The sequence below is a fragment of the Myxocyprinus asiaticus genome, chromosome 25, assembly GCF_019703515.2.
Source record: "Myxocyprinus asiaticus isolate MX2 ecotype Aquarium Trade chromosome 25, UBuf_Myxa_2, whole genome shotgun sequence".
Lineage (NCBI taxonomy): Eukaryota > Metazoa > Chordata > Actinopteri > Cypriniformes > Catostomidae > Myxocyprinus > Myxocyprinus asiaticus.
In genome coordinates, this window is record NC_059368.1 from 29,682,972 (window position 1) to 29,700,805 (window position 17,834).

The 17,834-nt window shown below is 37.1% G+C and overlaps 1 protein-coding gene across 1 annotated transcript; it reads right to left on the bottom strand.

Moving 5' to 3' along the window:
* Nucleotides 1-15: 15 nt before the first annotated feature.
* On the bottom strand, nt 16-17,581 carry dhcr24 (24-dehydrocholesterol reductase). Its single transcript, XM_051654578.1, has 9 exons — nt 17,137-17,581; nt 16,669-16,824; nt 15,966-16,071; nt 6,995-7,113; nt 6,270-6,533; nt 5,231-5,374; nt 2,351-2,548; nt 1,100-1,278; nt 16-901 (listed from the first exon to the last, which is right to left on the bottom strand). Exons 1-9 carry the CDS (start codon nt 17,365-17,367, stop codon nt 748-750), a joined length of 1,551 nt encoding a protein of 516 aa, XP_051510538.1. The 5' UTR covers nt 17,368-17,581; the 3' UTR covers nt 16-747.
* Between the last annotated feature and the right edge of the window lie 253 nt (nt 17,582-17,834).

Consider the following 17,834-nt stretch of genomic DNA (forward strand, 5'->3'; position numbering starts at 1 on the left):
CAACCCAAGTGTATGTAAACTTATGACTTCAACTGTAATTGACTGTAACTGTAATTGTACAAATGACAAAAGTTATTCCATCACCACATATATTTGACTAAAAATGGTACATTATCAAAGAAATTAATGGTAAATACATTCACAACTTGTGTCAGGCTCATATTGAGAAGTGCTTTAATGTTGTTTAGTAGACAAAATATTACTTTGAACATGCCTAAAAAATAAATCACTATGTTTGGTGTTGTTAAGACACTCAAATGCGAGGTAGCCAACATTCACAATGTAGGAAAATAGTGAACAACTTTATTTTTTTAACTTCTAAAGAATGTTGAAAATAATTTTTAAAATCATCAAAAATAACCATTTTAATTTGAACTTTCTTTAATAACATTAACAAAAAGAATTGTTATATAACAATATATATTATTGTTAACAGATAATTAGTTAACACAGATTAAAACTGTTACGTGACAACACTGATTCATATACCAGTATTCATATTTGACTGTACATAAACTACTGATCTGTTAATCATTATATAAGGTTTGTTTAATCATGTGTTAATCACCTTAACAAAAATAAGGGCCTTTATGTTTGGCTAACTGATCTCAAATATAGATACAGTATATGACAAAGAGGGCTGAATTTCAACTGGATATTCCTTTAAGAGTTGGAAGTATTTGGTTTTGCCCCAATTTAAGGCTTGTACAGTTCTATCAAGTATTCTATTGCTCACATGTGCTGAATTCAGTGTCTTGCAGACTTGCAGATCTTGTCATAGACTTCAGGAAATGCATCTTTACAGTCAAGTTGCTGTCTGAGTTTATGATATAATGCGCCGTCGAACATCTCCCAGAATTCCTGTCGTTCCATGTACACATCAGCATAAAGCATCTGGAATCTAGAGATGGAGGAAATCGTAAGGCAGAGACTTGTGTTACACAATACCCTATTAAATCTACAATGAGTGAGACAAATTTACTTAATTTCACAACCTAATTACCGGTATGTTGAAATTCAGGGCAGAAATTTAGGTCCAGCTGAGCATAAATGAACATGGTCTTACCAAACAATGAACAGATGAAAAGTGGTAACTAACCCATGAACATCTCTGACAAACTTCTCCAGCTGGCGTGTGGAAGCTCTGGCCTCAAATTGTTTGACTTTGGGTTCCCCATATGCTCCAATATCAACGTACAATTCATCTCCATCTCCTTTAGGATGCACCATTCCTGGCTGGTTGGGCAGAACAAAGGGACACAGCCACAGAGGATACACCTACAAAACAAATAAAAAACTAAATTTCTTGATGGCGGCCTAAGAATTTGAGATTAATGCAATTTAATTAAATGAAAGGGCAGTCCTGTGTAATTTTTGCACGTGTGTCACTGCATAGCAGTACTTTTTATTTTATTTTCACGTATTAAGGTTTATTTTAGGGATGTATATTATGTACATCATGACCATAACGATATAGGCCAATATTGTTTTTCAAATGACTGCTATTGGTCTGATTTGGCCAATACTGTAAGTAGATAATACCTTTCATCTTTTCTACTGTATATTACTGATTATTATTACACGGTTCTCTGGAATACTCAATTCTGATTGCTCAGTGGTGCCATCTAGCAATCTGATATGTCTCAGTAACAACCGCACATCCACATATCAGATCTCTCAGCCGGGTAATTACGAGCCATCTTTCCTGCTTCTCGGATCACTGTGCATTCTCTACAAGTAAGTTAATAAAATAATTTCAACTCAAATCAATATTTCATGTGCATTTACAGTTTTATTTGGCAAGAAGTCCTGTAATAAGATGCACAATGAGCAGTCAGACGTTCATGAATTACAAAATAAACACCAACAGAACTCTGATGCAAACCGAAGGTGTATTTTAGCTGTTCAGCGATTTCTTTCTTGTCACGTAATTGTATAATTTCAAGGCAAATCAATATTTTTTGTGAAAGTATTTATTTATTTGGTTAGTAGCCATGTAATGAGTTCGATAATGTACAGTCAGCCAGTTGACGCTTCGTGTCTGGGTCCTGATCTCCCTGTCTGGGTTTATTTTGCGACTGACTGTTTTGCAACCGACTGACATAACAAACGGCTGGTTGTACATTATCAATCCATGATTTGACAGTTAAATTTTAGACTGGAGATTAGATCAATTATCCATTTTTAAATAAATAGACAAAACGGCATAGATTTCAGTGTTAGCTATAACAAACAATTATCAGTTGTCTGTATCAAACATAATTTATACATTAGTGCATCTCCCTTGATTGTGTGTAATATTCTATTTACATACATGCACAGCATGAGCGCGTGTTGTTGATTTTCTCACCTGTATGTCATCATGGAAGCGTAGGATGGCGGTTTTAATGTGCTTCATGGGGACCAGCATGTCCTGCACTACATGGTGCTGCTCGTACAGTTTGCGAATGGTCTCTCCCTGAGTAAGCTTCAGCAGAGAGATCTTAGGAGGAACCATCCAGCCAAACACATACCTGAACAACGGGTTGTTCCCAAATGGAATGATATCCTAAAAAAACACATGTAAAAGAAATGAAGTGTTTTGTGGCTTTTAGTCTCTCAATCAGCTTTAAAGCCAACTATATGCTATTGTTATCCTAAAGTTGACAGAATAAACTCAGATACACTCAAAAAACTCTTAATCTGAACTGGATTCAATCATGGACAGTGGTTTCATGTTTTCTTTAATTAAAATAACCATGTAATTTCAACTTAAACACTATAAGTAGAGGGAACCTAACTGAATCAAGTAAACACAACAAAATTTAACATGTTAAAATAACTCAACTGAAACTTTTTTAGTGATATGCTACCTAGTGACAGGAAATCTTCTGGTTAGCACAGCAGTCGCTCAATGGATAAAGCAATATGTAGAAAAAATTGGTAACACTTGTTGAAGCCCATATTTATAATGCATTGTAAAGGCATTATAAATGCCTTATATGTCTCATAATATACCTTATAATAAGTTATAACTTCTCATAAAAAATTATAACTACAGTTATAATACATTAAAAGACTTCTCCTATTCATAGTTATACTTCAGAGTATAATGCATTATAACACAAGCAACATCCAATTTTAACACCGCAGAAGTTAATAAAGTTAATCATGTAAGTGCTGCATAGTGTCAACAGTCAAAAGGCTTTATGACGTGATCATATTATAAGTGGTCTTTGCCTGCTTTAAGTAAAGTTACAAAATCAATATATTCTTATAAACAGCCATAATATAAACTTGTAACATACAATACATTACAAGTCAAACTTATATAATGGAAGTTATTTATAAAATAAGTCTCCAAATAAGATGCACAAACATTAAAGTTTATTGAATAGAGTCCAGTATAGAATCAGTTTGACTATTTTATTTATTCTTGGGTGTTACATTTGTGATCAACATACATATTTAGAGTTTCTGATATATTTTAACCTTGTAGATATACAAGTGTTTACATTGTGTGTTATTTTGTATTTTGTGCATGTGTAATGTATATACCTTCCAGCATGACTTGTAATGTCTTAGAACCACTTAAAAATAGCTTATGGATGTTTATAAGACATTGCTTTTGTCACTTAAAGCATATCTATTATATATATTTGAAATATATATAATACATTATAACTTCTGCAGATAAAATTAAATGTTGCTTGTGTTATAATGCATTATACTCTATGGATAGGTAAGTATTATAATGTATAATTATTCTGTTTATAACATATTTTAAGGTGTATTATGAGATATTACTAATGCATTATAATGCCTTTACAGTGCATTATAAATATGGGATTCATAGAAATTGTTACCATAAACATTTTTTGGTCCTCAACCTAGGCTCAAATTCCACTGTTCACCATGATGGTAACCCCCAAAACTACAACATAACAGAAGTTCTTCTAAATCTCAACACATCAAAACATTAAACTCTAACAAGTCTCCCCCTTTATATTCATCTTGCACAAAGACACATACAATAACACTTAGTTTTAATATTTACACTTCCTGTTGAGTCCTATGCAAAGAATGCTGGGAACTAGAAATCATCTGCCCAGTTTCAGTTAACCAAACAAAAAGTATTCATGTTATTGCAGTGCAAATGGATTAAGAAAAGCTGGCAAGACCCTTTTTTTTTTATTGAATCAACTCAGTTAATTTAAGTTCCCTTGTTTACATGAATTTTTTTAGTAATATGAACATGGAAGAATTAAGAAAAAAGGACGATGGTGAAAGTTAATTTTTTGTATGTTTAGTCTATATACAGTAACAGACATATGCATAATTTTTTTTCTTTTGGGAAAATGAAACAAAAATGTTGATGACTCATCTTGCACTTCACAAATTTTGTCCAATCAAATACTCTTCAGAATGAGAATGTCCCTCCCCCTAATATCACCTGCAACCAACTAGCAAATCCTCATTCATAGCTGTGTCGTAACTGAAGCCGATTGGATATAAAAAAAAAGTTGGACGACGATATGTCCCGCACAAATGTCCTGTTTCAATCGGAAATACGTCAACACAAGAAAGAAAGTCTGTGGGTCTGAGAGAGTTCATAAATGGATGACCACTGAAGAAAAAGAAAAAGTGCAATAAGATGTACAATAAATGCTGAGTAAGAGAAAGGATATGGGCTGACAAATCAATAGCTTCACAATTATCAGAGGAAGTGCTGACAGGAACCGCTAAGTGTACTTTATATGTACGCCATCAACAAAAAGGTCAATGTTTGAAAGTACACTCCTACTTGAATCATTGCCCAGCTGAGTTTTAGCAACATCATTTTTCGGGTACTGTGAGAATGGGATAGCTAATCAAAATGCCATGTATATTATCCAGTAGCTAATGGCATGATAGAGGTCTTTAGTGGATATATTGCCTCAAAACTGTGTGTGAGGATGTTTGAATGATAAAGAGAGACAGAGAGATGTGGCCTGTTTAAGATGGAAAAGAAGGATATACTTCACTTTAACCATGCATTATCGGACAAGTGAACACTGCTACAGTTAATGGAACTCACAGAGGAAGAAGTGGCTGTCCTTCTAAGAGTCTCAAACTCTGAGCATCAAGCTCTCTTTAAATTTACACCACAAACCAAAAAGCTAATTGAAAGTTAAAATCTTCAACAACAAGCTGTATTAAAAGAAGTCCTGAATGTTACTGTTGGTGAGTGCAGTTTTCCGGAGTCATTTACTTGCAATTCCCAGAAGATGCTGCGGGTGTGTCTGTGGTAGTAATGTCTGAGAGGAATGTACTCCACAGCAACACGGTTCTCCTTGAGAAACCCCTCCACATGTTTGAAGAACCATGGCTTGTAATAGTAACCTATACAGTTAGTCTAATAGAGAAAAAGAAAGACAGAGAGAAAGAGAAATATTATAATATAATATTATTATTAGGGCTGTCAATTTAACATGCTGATTTAGTACAATTAATAATAATATTAAAAATAATAATAAAGTTAACACATTTATTCATGCAGAATGTGAGAACACAATTAAAAAAATTGATTGACAGGCTTATGTTCAATAATATGGTGACAATATTAACTTTTTGTAATGTCTATTCAATGCTTTGCTGATCTGCCACTAGGTACCTGCTGGGTATTGATAAAGATTTCTCGATTAAATTCTGATTCATTTGGATATATTTCAATTATAATGTCCGTTTTGCTTGCATATGAAAGCTAATGATGTTAACTGACAGCATTTAACAATTAACAGCATTAACAAATTGGTATATAAATAAGTGTAATTCTTTTATTCTCAATTAAATGTTTTATTTTATATATTTTTTATTTTATCAGCCAGTGGCTAATCAAACATTTTAGTTGCATAACACACATTTTGGTCACGAATGTGAGTCATTTACAGGCGAATAAGAAGCTGGATTCAGCCTCATGTGATTTACATTCACATAGAGTAAAAGATCTTGGGATTTAAAGAATTAATCACAGGATAAATATAAAGATAGCAAATTATATGAAAATGTATATTTTTACCCATCCTTATCTGCCACAATAATGTCTTTGAATTATCTTCATTAGCATCTTTTCGCAACAATTTTTTATATATGTATTTAAACGCAAAACATATATATATATATTTTAATCAGTTGATAGCCCTTATGGTGTTTAGTTGTAAACCTTTCTTAATGAACATGAAATTTAATGGAGAAATGTGCAAGTACATCATCAACCTGGTACATCTGCAAAACAGAATATTCATTATCACCTTGCCAGGCTCTGCATCATCAGTCATTGTTCCAGTCATGATCACGGCCTCGTCCCGAGAGTACTGCAATCCCTCCACAAACTGGTTCTCCTTATTGGCTGATTCCTCAGCAAACTTCTTGCAGATAGCATCCAAGCCCTGTACTGGTTCATAGCGTAGCTTCACCCATTTCTGAGCTGGAATGATCCGGATCTCTGCAGCCACCAGGAACCCCAAAGTACCACAGGACCAAGGAATCGCATAGAACAGGTCAGGGTTTTCTTTCTGTGAGCAGGCAAGACAAATATGACAAAATTACAAACATAATTCTATTGCACTAAATAAATGTACTCTATGTATGTAAGGAACCTTTAAGGAATATCTTGGAGATCCAAATAAAGGTCCAAATACAAACTAGTTACTAGGGCTGTATCTGCATTCATTCTAAAAGGAATAGTTCATCCAGAAATGAAAATGATGCCATTTCTTTGTACTTCATGTCATTCCTTCCCATTTATAACCAAGCAAATCATTATGATTAAATGATGGCTTGAATAAAGGCTTATTAAAGAATTACAAACTCAATGCTTCAGACCAACAAACACATCCTATCTACACCTCTTTTAGACAGCACAACAATCAGGATTACATGTATTTGATGCCAACTACATTGACAGGAATTATAAAATACTACTTGAGTCTATGTGTGTGCAGCTTATCACGTATGTCATATACAAATAACCCACCTCAGTGCAACGGACCAGACTACCATCAGCCAACACCAGCTCATAGGCCACACAAATGTGCTGGAACAGGCCATAGATATGAGATGAAGACTCAATGCCTGTTCCCATAACCAGCCCACCTGAAAGAAACATGACACAATCATGACCGAAAGCTTGACAGACCTCTTTTGTTTATTTTATAAAATAAGTCTATAACAATTAAGAACATTGAATGTAAAATGTAATATTTAACATAGCAATTATTGAAACTAGAAGTCGACTGATAGTGGATTTTGCAGATATCGATAACTAAGCTGGTGGAAAAGGCTGATACCTGATTAATCAGTAAATAGTTTTCAAAAATCAATTTATAAAAAAAAAAATAAAAATAAAAAAAAAATGCCGGGACAGACTGTACAGCATCACTGTGATCCAGACACCTGAATAATCTCTTAAACATGCCGAAAGAGCGCTTGACGACACCGCACATCTGGTTATATGTCAGGTTATAATGCTTATAATGCTCTTCTCCATCATTTTTTGATTAATTACTGCTGATATGATTGGTTGAAAATGTTGGCAAACATCTCTTGGTAAGACTTTACAATAAGGCTCCATTTGTTAACATTAGTTAACAACATTAGTTAACATTAACAATGAACAATACTTTTACAGCATTTACGAATCTTAGTTAATGTTAATTTCAAAATCTACCAATACATTTTTTAAATCAAAAGTTGAATTTGTTAACATTAGTTAATGAACTATGAACTTACATGAACTTACAATGAACAACTGTATTTTTATTAACATTAACAAACATTGACAAATGTTGTAAAAAAATGTATTACTAATTGTTTGTTCATGATACCTAATGCATTAACTTATATATTATCATATACATGTAATCCTGGTTGTTGTGCTATCTCTGACAATTAAAAAAGAGGGGTAGATAAGATGTGTTTGTTGGTCTGAAGCACTGAGTTTACAATTCTATAATAAGCCTTCATTCAAGCCATCATTTAATAATTATGATTTGATTGGTTATTTATGGGAAGGAATGACATGAGGTACAAAGAAATGGCATCATTTTCATTTCTGGATGAACTATTCATTTAAGAATGAATGCAGATACAGCCCTAGTAACTAGTTTGTATTTGGACGTTTATTTGGATCTCCAAGATATTCCTTAAATGTTCCTTACATACATAGAGTACATTTATTTAGTGCAACAGAAGCTTTGTAAAGTGCTACCCATCTCTTTAAATAAAATTCATTTTACCGCCTACTTTCATTCACAGTAATAGCGTGATCTAAATTGCGGTAGATCTACAATGAGCCTAATTTACATAGAAAGAAGGCGTGTTTGCCCAGAAAGGAATGACAATGTGAATAAGACACAGGTTTTTGCGCTGAAATCCCACGTACAAAAGTGCCGCAACTGTTTAGTGAATCTGACCCACAGACTTTCTTTACAGTGACTGAAATAGATACAACAAGAGCCTAAAATGAATAAAACGACAAGTTTCCATTAACAAGCAATTTGTTGTTTTCTGCGACGCAACTCCAATTGACCCTTTGTTAAGCCCCGCCTTAAAAGCATTTCTTACCAATCTTATCTTAGCAACTGTTGCCATCCACCATTTTTCTGACAAGCGTTTGCTTTTTTCCAACAAGAGTCTACTGGAGTAATGTGTATTTGAGTAGTTTCGAGTGGAATTTTATAGAAATTATCCAAAATATGCAAAAAACTTTGTTTTTGGGTCACTTGTTACTCTTCATTCCAACCAACGTAAGAATATGATCAATTTCGTTTATAAGAATATTTTGCCAAAAAATGCACCATTCATGGCCATCACCCATTAATTCCTATGGGGAGTTCTGCAAAGCTTGTCAGAGCGAACAACGGTAAACAAGGATGGTGGAGCTTAGCGATGGGTCAATTCTGATTTCATGAGGTCTTTAAAGTACCCTACAGTTATGAGGAGCAAGATTTTGGACCAATGAGATATCACAGTGGATGAGGCTACCCAGCGTGACACTGTAGAAACAGAAACCAAGCAATCAACAAAATGTCTTGAGGCTCATTGCTTGACTAGAGGTGAAACGCACAATTTACTGGGGACAAACATACCTGTGAGGTAACAAGCACAAAGTCAAAAGTCCAAATAACTGACCTTTGACTTCAGATGCACAACTTTAAGCAGCTCCCTTAGAAATGGTACTGTACTAAGATAGTGTTTTGTTACCTAAAGTTTCTATCTCTTATCTCTTATCGTCCAACACTTCACAGGCACAACACACGTTTCCCTAGTCTTATTACTAAGTACTGTGTCTCTGCAGACTTACAAATGAATTTGAAGTAGGGCCGGTGTAAAACATTTCTCAGTCGCGGAGCACTCTTTTCTGGGATCTATAAACACTTTCAGCAATAGGACCCATATCCATCCTAATCTAATCTGCCTCATTGAAACAGGGACTGTGCTCACCCTTAACCTAATTAGGAGCAGCCTCTGATGCACCACACACGACATGCAAAATCGATCAGGAGAGAACGTTATGCTCGATTTAAGAAACGGAATCTGCAAATGCATGGAGTCATGAAACAATTCCCCTGCGAGGCATGTAAAAAGACAAGGAGAAAGGGAAAAGGAGAAGGAAGACGTTATACAGGTCAAAGATGACATACAGTCTTCATCTACAGTAAATGGAGAGAAGGGTTACTGTGTGCTAAAAGTGGTCCTCTAGAAAACGATCAAATGCATCTATATCGGTGGTTCTGAAGGTGTGGGATGTGTCTCCATGGAGACAGCCCAAACTTTCATATCTTGCTCATTTCAGCACATTCAAACTCAGACTACTTATTTTCATGTCTGTAATTGCCATAACATGGCATAATTGTTAAGATCATAAGGCCCACATACCTATATTTTACACTTATTCCCCATAATAAAAATACATTGAAATAAATAAACTGATAAACATTGTACATAATCATTAGATTGAAGTGGGCCCTGACAACCTTATTCTTGGTATACTACCTCCGTTACTAAAAAATGAATTACAGCAATAGACTTCCAGCCTTAAAGAAAATTACAAGAACAAATCAGAGTCCACATGAATGCAACGATGAGGTGGAGAGAAATAATATCAAGGATGAATACAAGGATGGAATGGAAAGAAATATATTGGATGGGGAGATCAATAACATATAAGATTAAGAACCTCAAATTTGAACATACATGGAAACTGCTTAAAGAAGTAATAATTAATAGATTATTCTCTCTTTGACTTTTCTGATTAATTGGTTAACTGGAAATGTTTATATACTGCCCTACAAAGGCACAATGCAAAATTGAGTTATATGACTGAAGTCAGGTCTGTTACACTATGATCTGTCCTGTGACAGATGAATTTGTCTCACAGAAGAGTTTGTCTCATATGCTAAGATTCTGAGAAAATTTGATGTGAAAATGCAGGAACTGCAAAATCCAAAATTCAAGCCATTTTTCTCAGTTTCAGTGTTGGGTAGTTGCTGAGTTTGGCCTTTGTAGGGTAGGGAATATATATTTTTCACCAGTGAAACAAAATGTGTAAATTAAAGGTGGGTCGATAGTGGATTTTGCAGATACCGATAACTAAGGTGATGGAAAAGGCTGATAACCGATTAATTGGTCAATAGGTTTTTTAATTAATTTATAGAATGTTAAAAAAAAAAAAAAAAAATCAGACTTTCCTAACTATGACAGGCACAGACATTGAGGCTGCAAGAGTTCAAAATAGATATGGTGCATAGTGCGGGACTTTAAACTATAAACAAACCACTTACACTTACTGAAATGATGTGGACTTGGCTCTGTTACTGTGATGAGGAGGAGGGCGTGACCGGGCCGTGAGGGTGCACGGCCGGCGCTAAATCAGATGATCAGCGGGAGAGTGAGATAAAGGGGGAACGGAGGCACCAGTTTGAGAGAGAGAGAGGTGCACGTGGCCGCACTGCATGTGTGTTTTATGTTGTTTTAAGATGAGTTTTGACATTAAAATTTATGTTGAATGTTCAGCCAGTTCCCACCTCCTCCTTGCACATCCTTTACCTGTTACAGTTACAATCCTCTATATTTAAGTATTTACCAAATTAAGCTTTTTATAGCCTACATTCACTAGTTTAAATCTATTGGCAACTATCAGCATAGATTTTTGCCAATAGTTCCAAAAAGCAACTATCAGCACCAATTAATCGGCAAAACCGATATATCGGTCTGGCGCTACTTTAAAGTAATTTAGATAAATATACAGGAATTGGATGGATGGATGGATGGATGGAAAGTAATGCTATGTCAGCACCAATATTTATTTTTATGGCAATAATAGAGTAGTTTAAAGGTGCAATATGTAACAATTTTCATGTAATATTAGCCTTTTTTTGCCAATGTGTGAACGGCTTGTAACGCAACTTAAAAAATGAGCCCTTCCCGGACTTCCTAGGTTGCCTATTAAAGCCTGTAGACTGGTTTTCATGCGAAGGGAGCAGGTCGCATTTGCCGGGAAAATCCAAAGGATGTGACGTTTATGCACACTCCCGAGAGCCTTGCCTCAGTGCTTCTCTTCCGCTATTCAACAGCGACAACAAACTGCAACACTAGGTAACCTTATCTTAGAGATGGAATCCAGCGATTGTCCAGCTCCCAGCAAAACACCGACTCCTACACAAACTCCAAATCAGCCAAAAAACAAAACAAAAAAAAAACATTATTTACTGAATCCCGTCTGGCTAAGCGGGAACGTGATCGTGGTCGAGCGAAAACTATAGTGAACATCAGCAGGGCATTTGATTCCTGGTAGGACCCTCATTCGGTTTTGGGGATCAAAAACGACTCTGAATTGGCATTCTTCTTATTGGACAGGTAAGCTAACATAACTGCAAATCATGTGAAATATAGTGCCATAAGGATTGATCTGTGTAATTTAAGCTAACTTGATCTTGCTATCAATGTTAATCTGTTATTATTCAGCAAGGTAAACTACAATAACACATGAACTGAATGCTAGACAATGTTCAAGATAATGCAAAAAGACCCATTCATTTGTGTAACATAACTTGGTTATACAGAAAATATATACAATCTATTGTTATAAAATGCATTGATATATCAAAATGACAGTTGTGATGGAATCATATCAATACTGAATTGTGTCAACATATTTATAATGTACAGTCTATTTTATAAACAGACTACTGTCATCATCCACCAAATTTAGCTAAAAGCTATTGATAAAGCTGGCTAGCTAGCTAACATAGGCTATCGTATAAATGCAGTCAATGTATCATGCAAAGAAAAGTGATTACTTCAAACTACAGTCTCGCATAGTCAGACCTATATCCATACTTTGTTTTAGCCCTGTTCCAGCATTGGAGAGTCAAATATAATATACAGCCTCAAAGTTTGTAGTAAAGCAATCATAACTGTGTAATTTTAATTATGCTACCTCATCTGTCATCACGATCCCGGTGAATCACGTTGTCTCTTTGTATGTTACGTCATTGTTTTGTCCGATGCTCACTTGCTCGCGTCACTATGGAGTGTTTGCACGAGCGTGAGCATGAGCAACAGGTAGCTGGCTGCAGTTCACTTAACAGCCACAGGTGTCATTAATAACAAGAGTTTCTGAATCTTACAAACTGCACCTTTAAAGTGCAATTACAAAAAACAACTATTACAGCACTGTAAAACGATATAAATAAAAGAGATATAAGATGCGAGGAGAAGACAGCATCTCTCATCGCCACCAAAACATACAAAAGGTGAAACAGAAGTGCACGTCTGGCAACACACTGCATCCAGCCATGGTCACGAACGGTACCATCACCTAATATTGGCTGGGATAGTGCTTTACAATTCAGGTCCAGTATTTTGTTAATACCTGCTGTGCGATTTTGGGGAGCTGAGGTGGAGGGAGAAAGAGATATTTGATAAGCAGCAGCTGGTGAAGAGGGAGTCTGAAGTACATTAACAGAAGTCATATGGTCAAGGCTAAAGACAATGCAGGCTTCTTTATGGGCACCAAAATCTATGCATTGCACAAAAATATCTCGTATCACCGATCTCGCTCACGTGATTTCTCTGACTCTCTGGTTTGCAGCAGCTGTCTCTTGAGTGTGTCATTGCTATAGGTGAATTACAAAAATAGCAAAATACTTCAAATTTCTGGTGATATTTTGAGATCAGCCCACCCTCAATGTTTGCAACATATAGTCCGCATCCAAATTGCTTTTAACCAATGCACAAATCGTAAAAAATCTAATATTTTATTTAATACTGTGTTTGCCAAATGTTTGATTGGGTGGGCAAGACTACGCTTGGGTGGGTCAGCCCACCCCTGCCCATGCCTACATCCGGCCTGCCTATGGATCATGATTTTTTTGAGCAAACTCCAAAAAACATTTGCGCAAACTCTTAAGCAGTATTGGTTATTTATTCTTTTATTATTATCATTATTATTATTATTATTATTATTATTTAAAAAGCCACTTTCTATTATAAAAATACTTTAGGTATTTTTAAGACATGGTAACAAAAAGGTCATTCAGTTTTTTTTCAATGAAAATTGTAACATTACATAATTAACAAAGCAGTGGAAATTGAAAGTATTAAGTTTTCAATGTTGTTTTCAATTTTTTAAAAAAAGTTGTCGTTAGTCAACAGAAAATTCCATTAATGTTTTTCAATTAGATCTTTTAACATAACTTCACTGCTAACATTGTTGAATCCTTTATGTTAAATTGCATGCGTTCTTAAGTAGTTCATGTAAGAAACTTTGGATAAAAGCATCTGCTACTGTAAATGAAAGATTAAAAATTATAGATTTTATTATTATTCAACATTACTAAGTGCCAATACCAGGGGAATAGGTGATCAGTTTAAGTGCATCAATCAGTTTTTTCATTTTATTTCGAGAGATAAGGAGGGGCCAAGGTGCCAGTTTGAGAGAGAGACGCACGTGTTGTGTGTGTGTGCGTCTTTGTTTTGTTTGCTGCAAAGCTCTTTTATGTTATGATTGAGCTATGTTCTGTCATTGAAGTTTACATTGCTGTTCAGCCGGTTCCTGCCTCCTCCTTGCCCATGCTGTGAAACACGTTACATTGGTGCTGAAACCGGGGAGGGAGGAGGGATGCCCTGTCAGAGAGTCCTCGCCGCTGTTGGAGGGTCATGACGCCGAGGAGCTATGGTACATGGTACTGGAGCAGTTCGCCAGAAGGCGGAGGAGCCCGCTGCCCTTCGCCAGGAGACGGAGAAGCCGCTGCCATTCGCCAGGGGGTGGAGGAGCTCACTGCCGGCCACCTGGAGTGGAGGAGCCACTGTCAGGGCGGATGAGCTCGCTGCTGGCCGCCAGGAGGCGGAGGAGCTGCTGACGTCTGCCAGGAGGCAATGTCCAGTGCCACTGCCCAGCGTCGAGGAGGACCGCTGCCCAGTTGGCCGAAGACCAGGCGACAGTGTGTCCGAGGACTGGTGAGCCACTTTTTCTCTCTCCTCTCTCTCTCTCGTTCTGTCTCTCCCACTCGCTCTTTCTTACTCCCCTCTCCCTCCCCTCGTCTCTCTCTTAATTTCCCAGGAGGCGGGGAAAGCCGGCTGGAGGAAGGACGGCCGAAAGGGCAACACCTCCCTTCCAGGAAGGGAGTGGGGGAGTAGATCGGGCCAGAGGTTTCCCTGGCCTGAATCTGGAGGTGGAGTGTGACAAGGAGTAGGGCGTGGCCGGGCCGTGATGATGCAAGCCTGGCACTGAGTTGTCTAATCAGCGGGAGAGAGATAAGGAGGGGCCGGGACGCAAGTTTGATGAGAGAGAGAGAGACGCACGTGTTGTGTGTGTCTTTGTTTTGTTTGCTGCAAAGCACTTTTAAGTTATGATTGAGTTATGTTCTGTCATTGAAGTTTACGTTGCTGTTCAGCCGGTTCCTGCCTCCTCCCTGCCCATGCTGTGAAACGGGATACACTTCTGCTCTAACTTCTAAATTACATCAGCTACTATTGGAACTTGGCAGTGCGATACTGCAGATATTGTTGCCGATTTGCTTGGGTTTCTCATATTTTAAGTTGCTTTTGATAAAAATGTCTGCTAAATGACTAAATGCAAATTTTAGAGGGGGGTGTGACAAACAAAAATATGAACCACTGATCTAAGCATTATATGTCTTGCCACATGAATGAACTTGTGTCTTAATCTGAGACCTGGTTACAAACATGCATAACTAGACTTCAAAGTTTGCTTTTCACCCACAGATTTTGTTTTAAAGCATCTGCCAAATGGATAAATGTAAAGATAGTTTGCAACAGGACTTAAAAAAAAAATAGATGTATTTTAATTGAATATTGATGGAGCATCATCATTTGTGTGAAAAGAAGTAATAAAGATTTGATAAAAATTCATATTCAAGTATTATATAAACAAATGAATCTTCCATTGTGACTGGATCAGTCAATGTGAGCCCACTTTGAACATTTTTCATTACAAATCTATTCGCCTCACTTAAGAAAAACAATGTGTTTTATGCGGGCGCTTTAGCCCCTGCAACCCTAAATACTATCCTCTCACTTAATGGAAAATTATTGAAAAACATTTTATTTAATCACCTTGAAAATTACGAAGTATTTTGTCTCAAGATAAATATGATACTTTTGGGATTTTTATTAGCTGTAAATTTACAACATTTTAAAAATTATCAAATATTAGATCAAATTACCTCAAAATCAAACTTTAGACATAATACGTTCTTATGGATCAGGAATATTTTGCAATGTACCTGTATAGTGACAAACATGTGTTAAGGAAAGTCCTGGGGTAGTTATTGTAGCTGTCTACTCTTTTGGGAGAAAATAAAAACAAAAGTGCCTCTTACCCCAGGGGACCTTTAGCACTATTGTACCCTATATATTCATACAGTGCATGCTGCAGGGATAATTAGCATTTGTTTATGCGTTTCTCTCTCACAACCTACCTACTGTGAGGTCATCAAGCTCAGGCAACACAGGCAATGTCCAGCCAATAGAGTTGAGTAGAGCAGTCACCTGACCCATGTTAGCTAAAGGTTCCACACGCACCACCTGAAAAGATGCACTTATATATGAATATATTTACATATAAAGCTTCTTTGTTGTTTGCAACAATTCCAAACTTCATATTTGCTAAGATTATGTTGCATTAATTCTATTATTCACATCTTTTTTTGTGTGTGTGGATTTTCTCCCCTTTTCTCCCCAATTTGGTATGCCCAATTCAGAATGCACTCTAGGTCCTCGTGGTGGCGTAGTGACTTGCTTCAATCCGGGTGGCGGAGGACGAATCTCAGTTGCCTCCGCATCTGAGACAGTCAATCCGCGCATCTTATCACGTGGCTTTTTGAGTGCGTTACCACAGAGACGTAGCGCGTGTGGAGGCCCACGCTATTCTCCACGGCATCCATGCACAACTCACCACGCGCCCCACCGAGAGCGAGAACCACATTATAGCGACCACGAGGAGGTTAACCCAACGTGACTCTACCCACCCTAACAACCGGGCCAATTGGTTTCTTAGGAAGCCTGACTGGAGTCACTCAGCATGCCCTGGATTCGTATTGTTCACATCTTTAAGATTCCTATCCCAATACATTTTCGAATGATGTCAAGAAAAGCATACGGAGCCAGAATGACATCAGCCACCTGTCGCTTTGTGTCCACCTCCAGGATGTCCATCATGTTAATCATGATGTTCTTGTGCGTCTTCTTGTATTTTCCCACCCTGAGGGACACAGTCAGCCAACCAGGGCGACCTGTGCACATATGTTTCTTCCCTCCCTCTTTTCTCCATTCTCGCACCTGGAAAATTGAAATGCCATTTTCATTTGCATTGCAATGCATGCATTTTTTCACAAGTATGAAGAGTGCATTATTTCCCACTATATAATATAGTATATTATACTCTATTATGCAAATCGATTTTCCAACAGTAGATGCATTACTATGACACTCAAAATACTGTACAACAATACAGAGTGAAGAACTAGTCAAAAGTGAGACTGTAAGATGCAAGTTATGTGAATATGAAAAGCACTTACTCTATCAGCTGATCATATCACACTATGCTCCACAGACTGGCAGAATGCATGCGAGTAGAGGTTGTGCGGTTACCTGTCTCTGAATGTCTCTGACTCGCTGGTCGTGCTGCTTGGGCGCTGAGCACATCTTGAAGATCATCCACGCGCGCAGGTAATAGTACACATCAAAGATGACGGATAAAGGCAGCAGAAAGAGGCAAACGAAGATCCATCTCTGGTGTACTATCACGTACTCCAAGCCCTTTACTTTTATCCATACTAAAAACAACACGACTAACCCACCCAAATATAATAACTGGTCCATTCTGACACCTTTTTAATCGCGAGACGTCTAAATAAAAACGGAAAATGCTTGTTGCTTGTCTTTAATTGCACAAATCCTGTTTGTATTTGTGTTCACAACAGATGAATATAAAAATCAAACACGTGCATTGCCGACCGGTCCAATATATTGTTCTTTTATGCCATTTCTCGTATTCCTCGCGCGCAGAGTTTCCCCTTGCATTTCGGATTCTTTTAAGAACGTGCCCAGGTGGTCTTCGAAGGCCCTCCCCTAACACGCGGTGATTGGTCAAAGGCGCGTCAATTCGGATGACGCCATGGGTTGCGTGCCGCCTCTTCAGCCAATCACAAGAAAGAAACCCCGTCACACCATTGACTGATAGCGATATGATCATTATCATGCAGCAGTTGAATAACGGGGCGAGTCGCTACATAATTACACACTACTACTGTGTCTTACATTTAACTGTCAGGCTTTTTAAACTATTT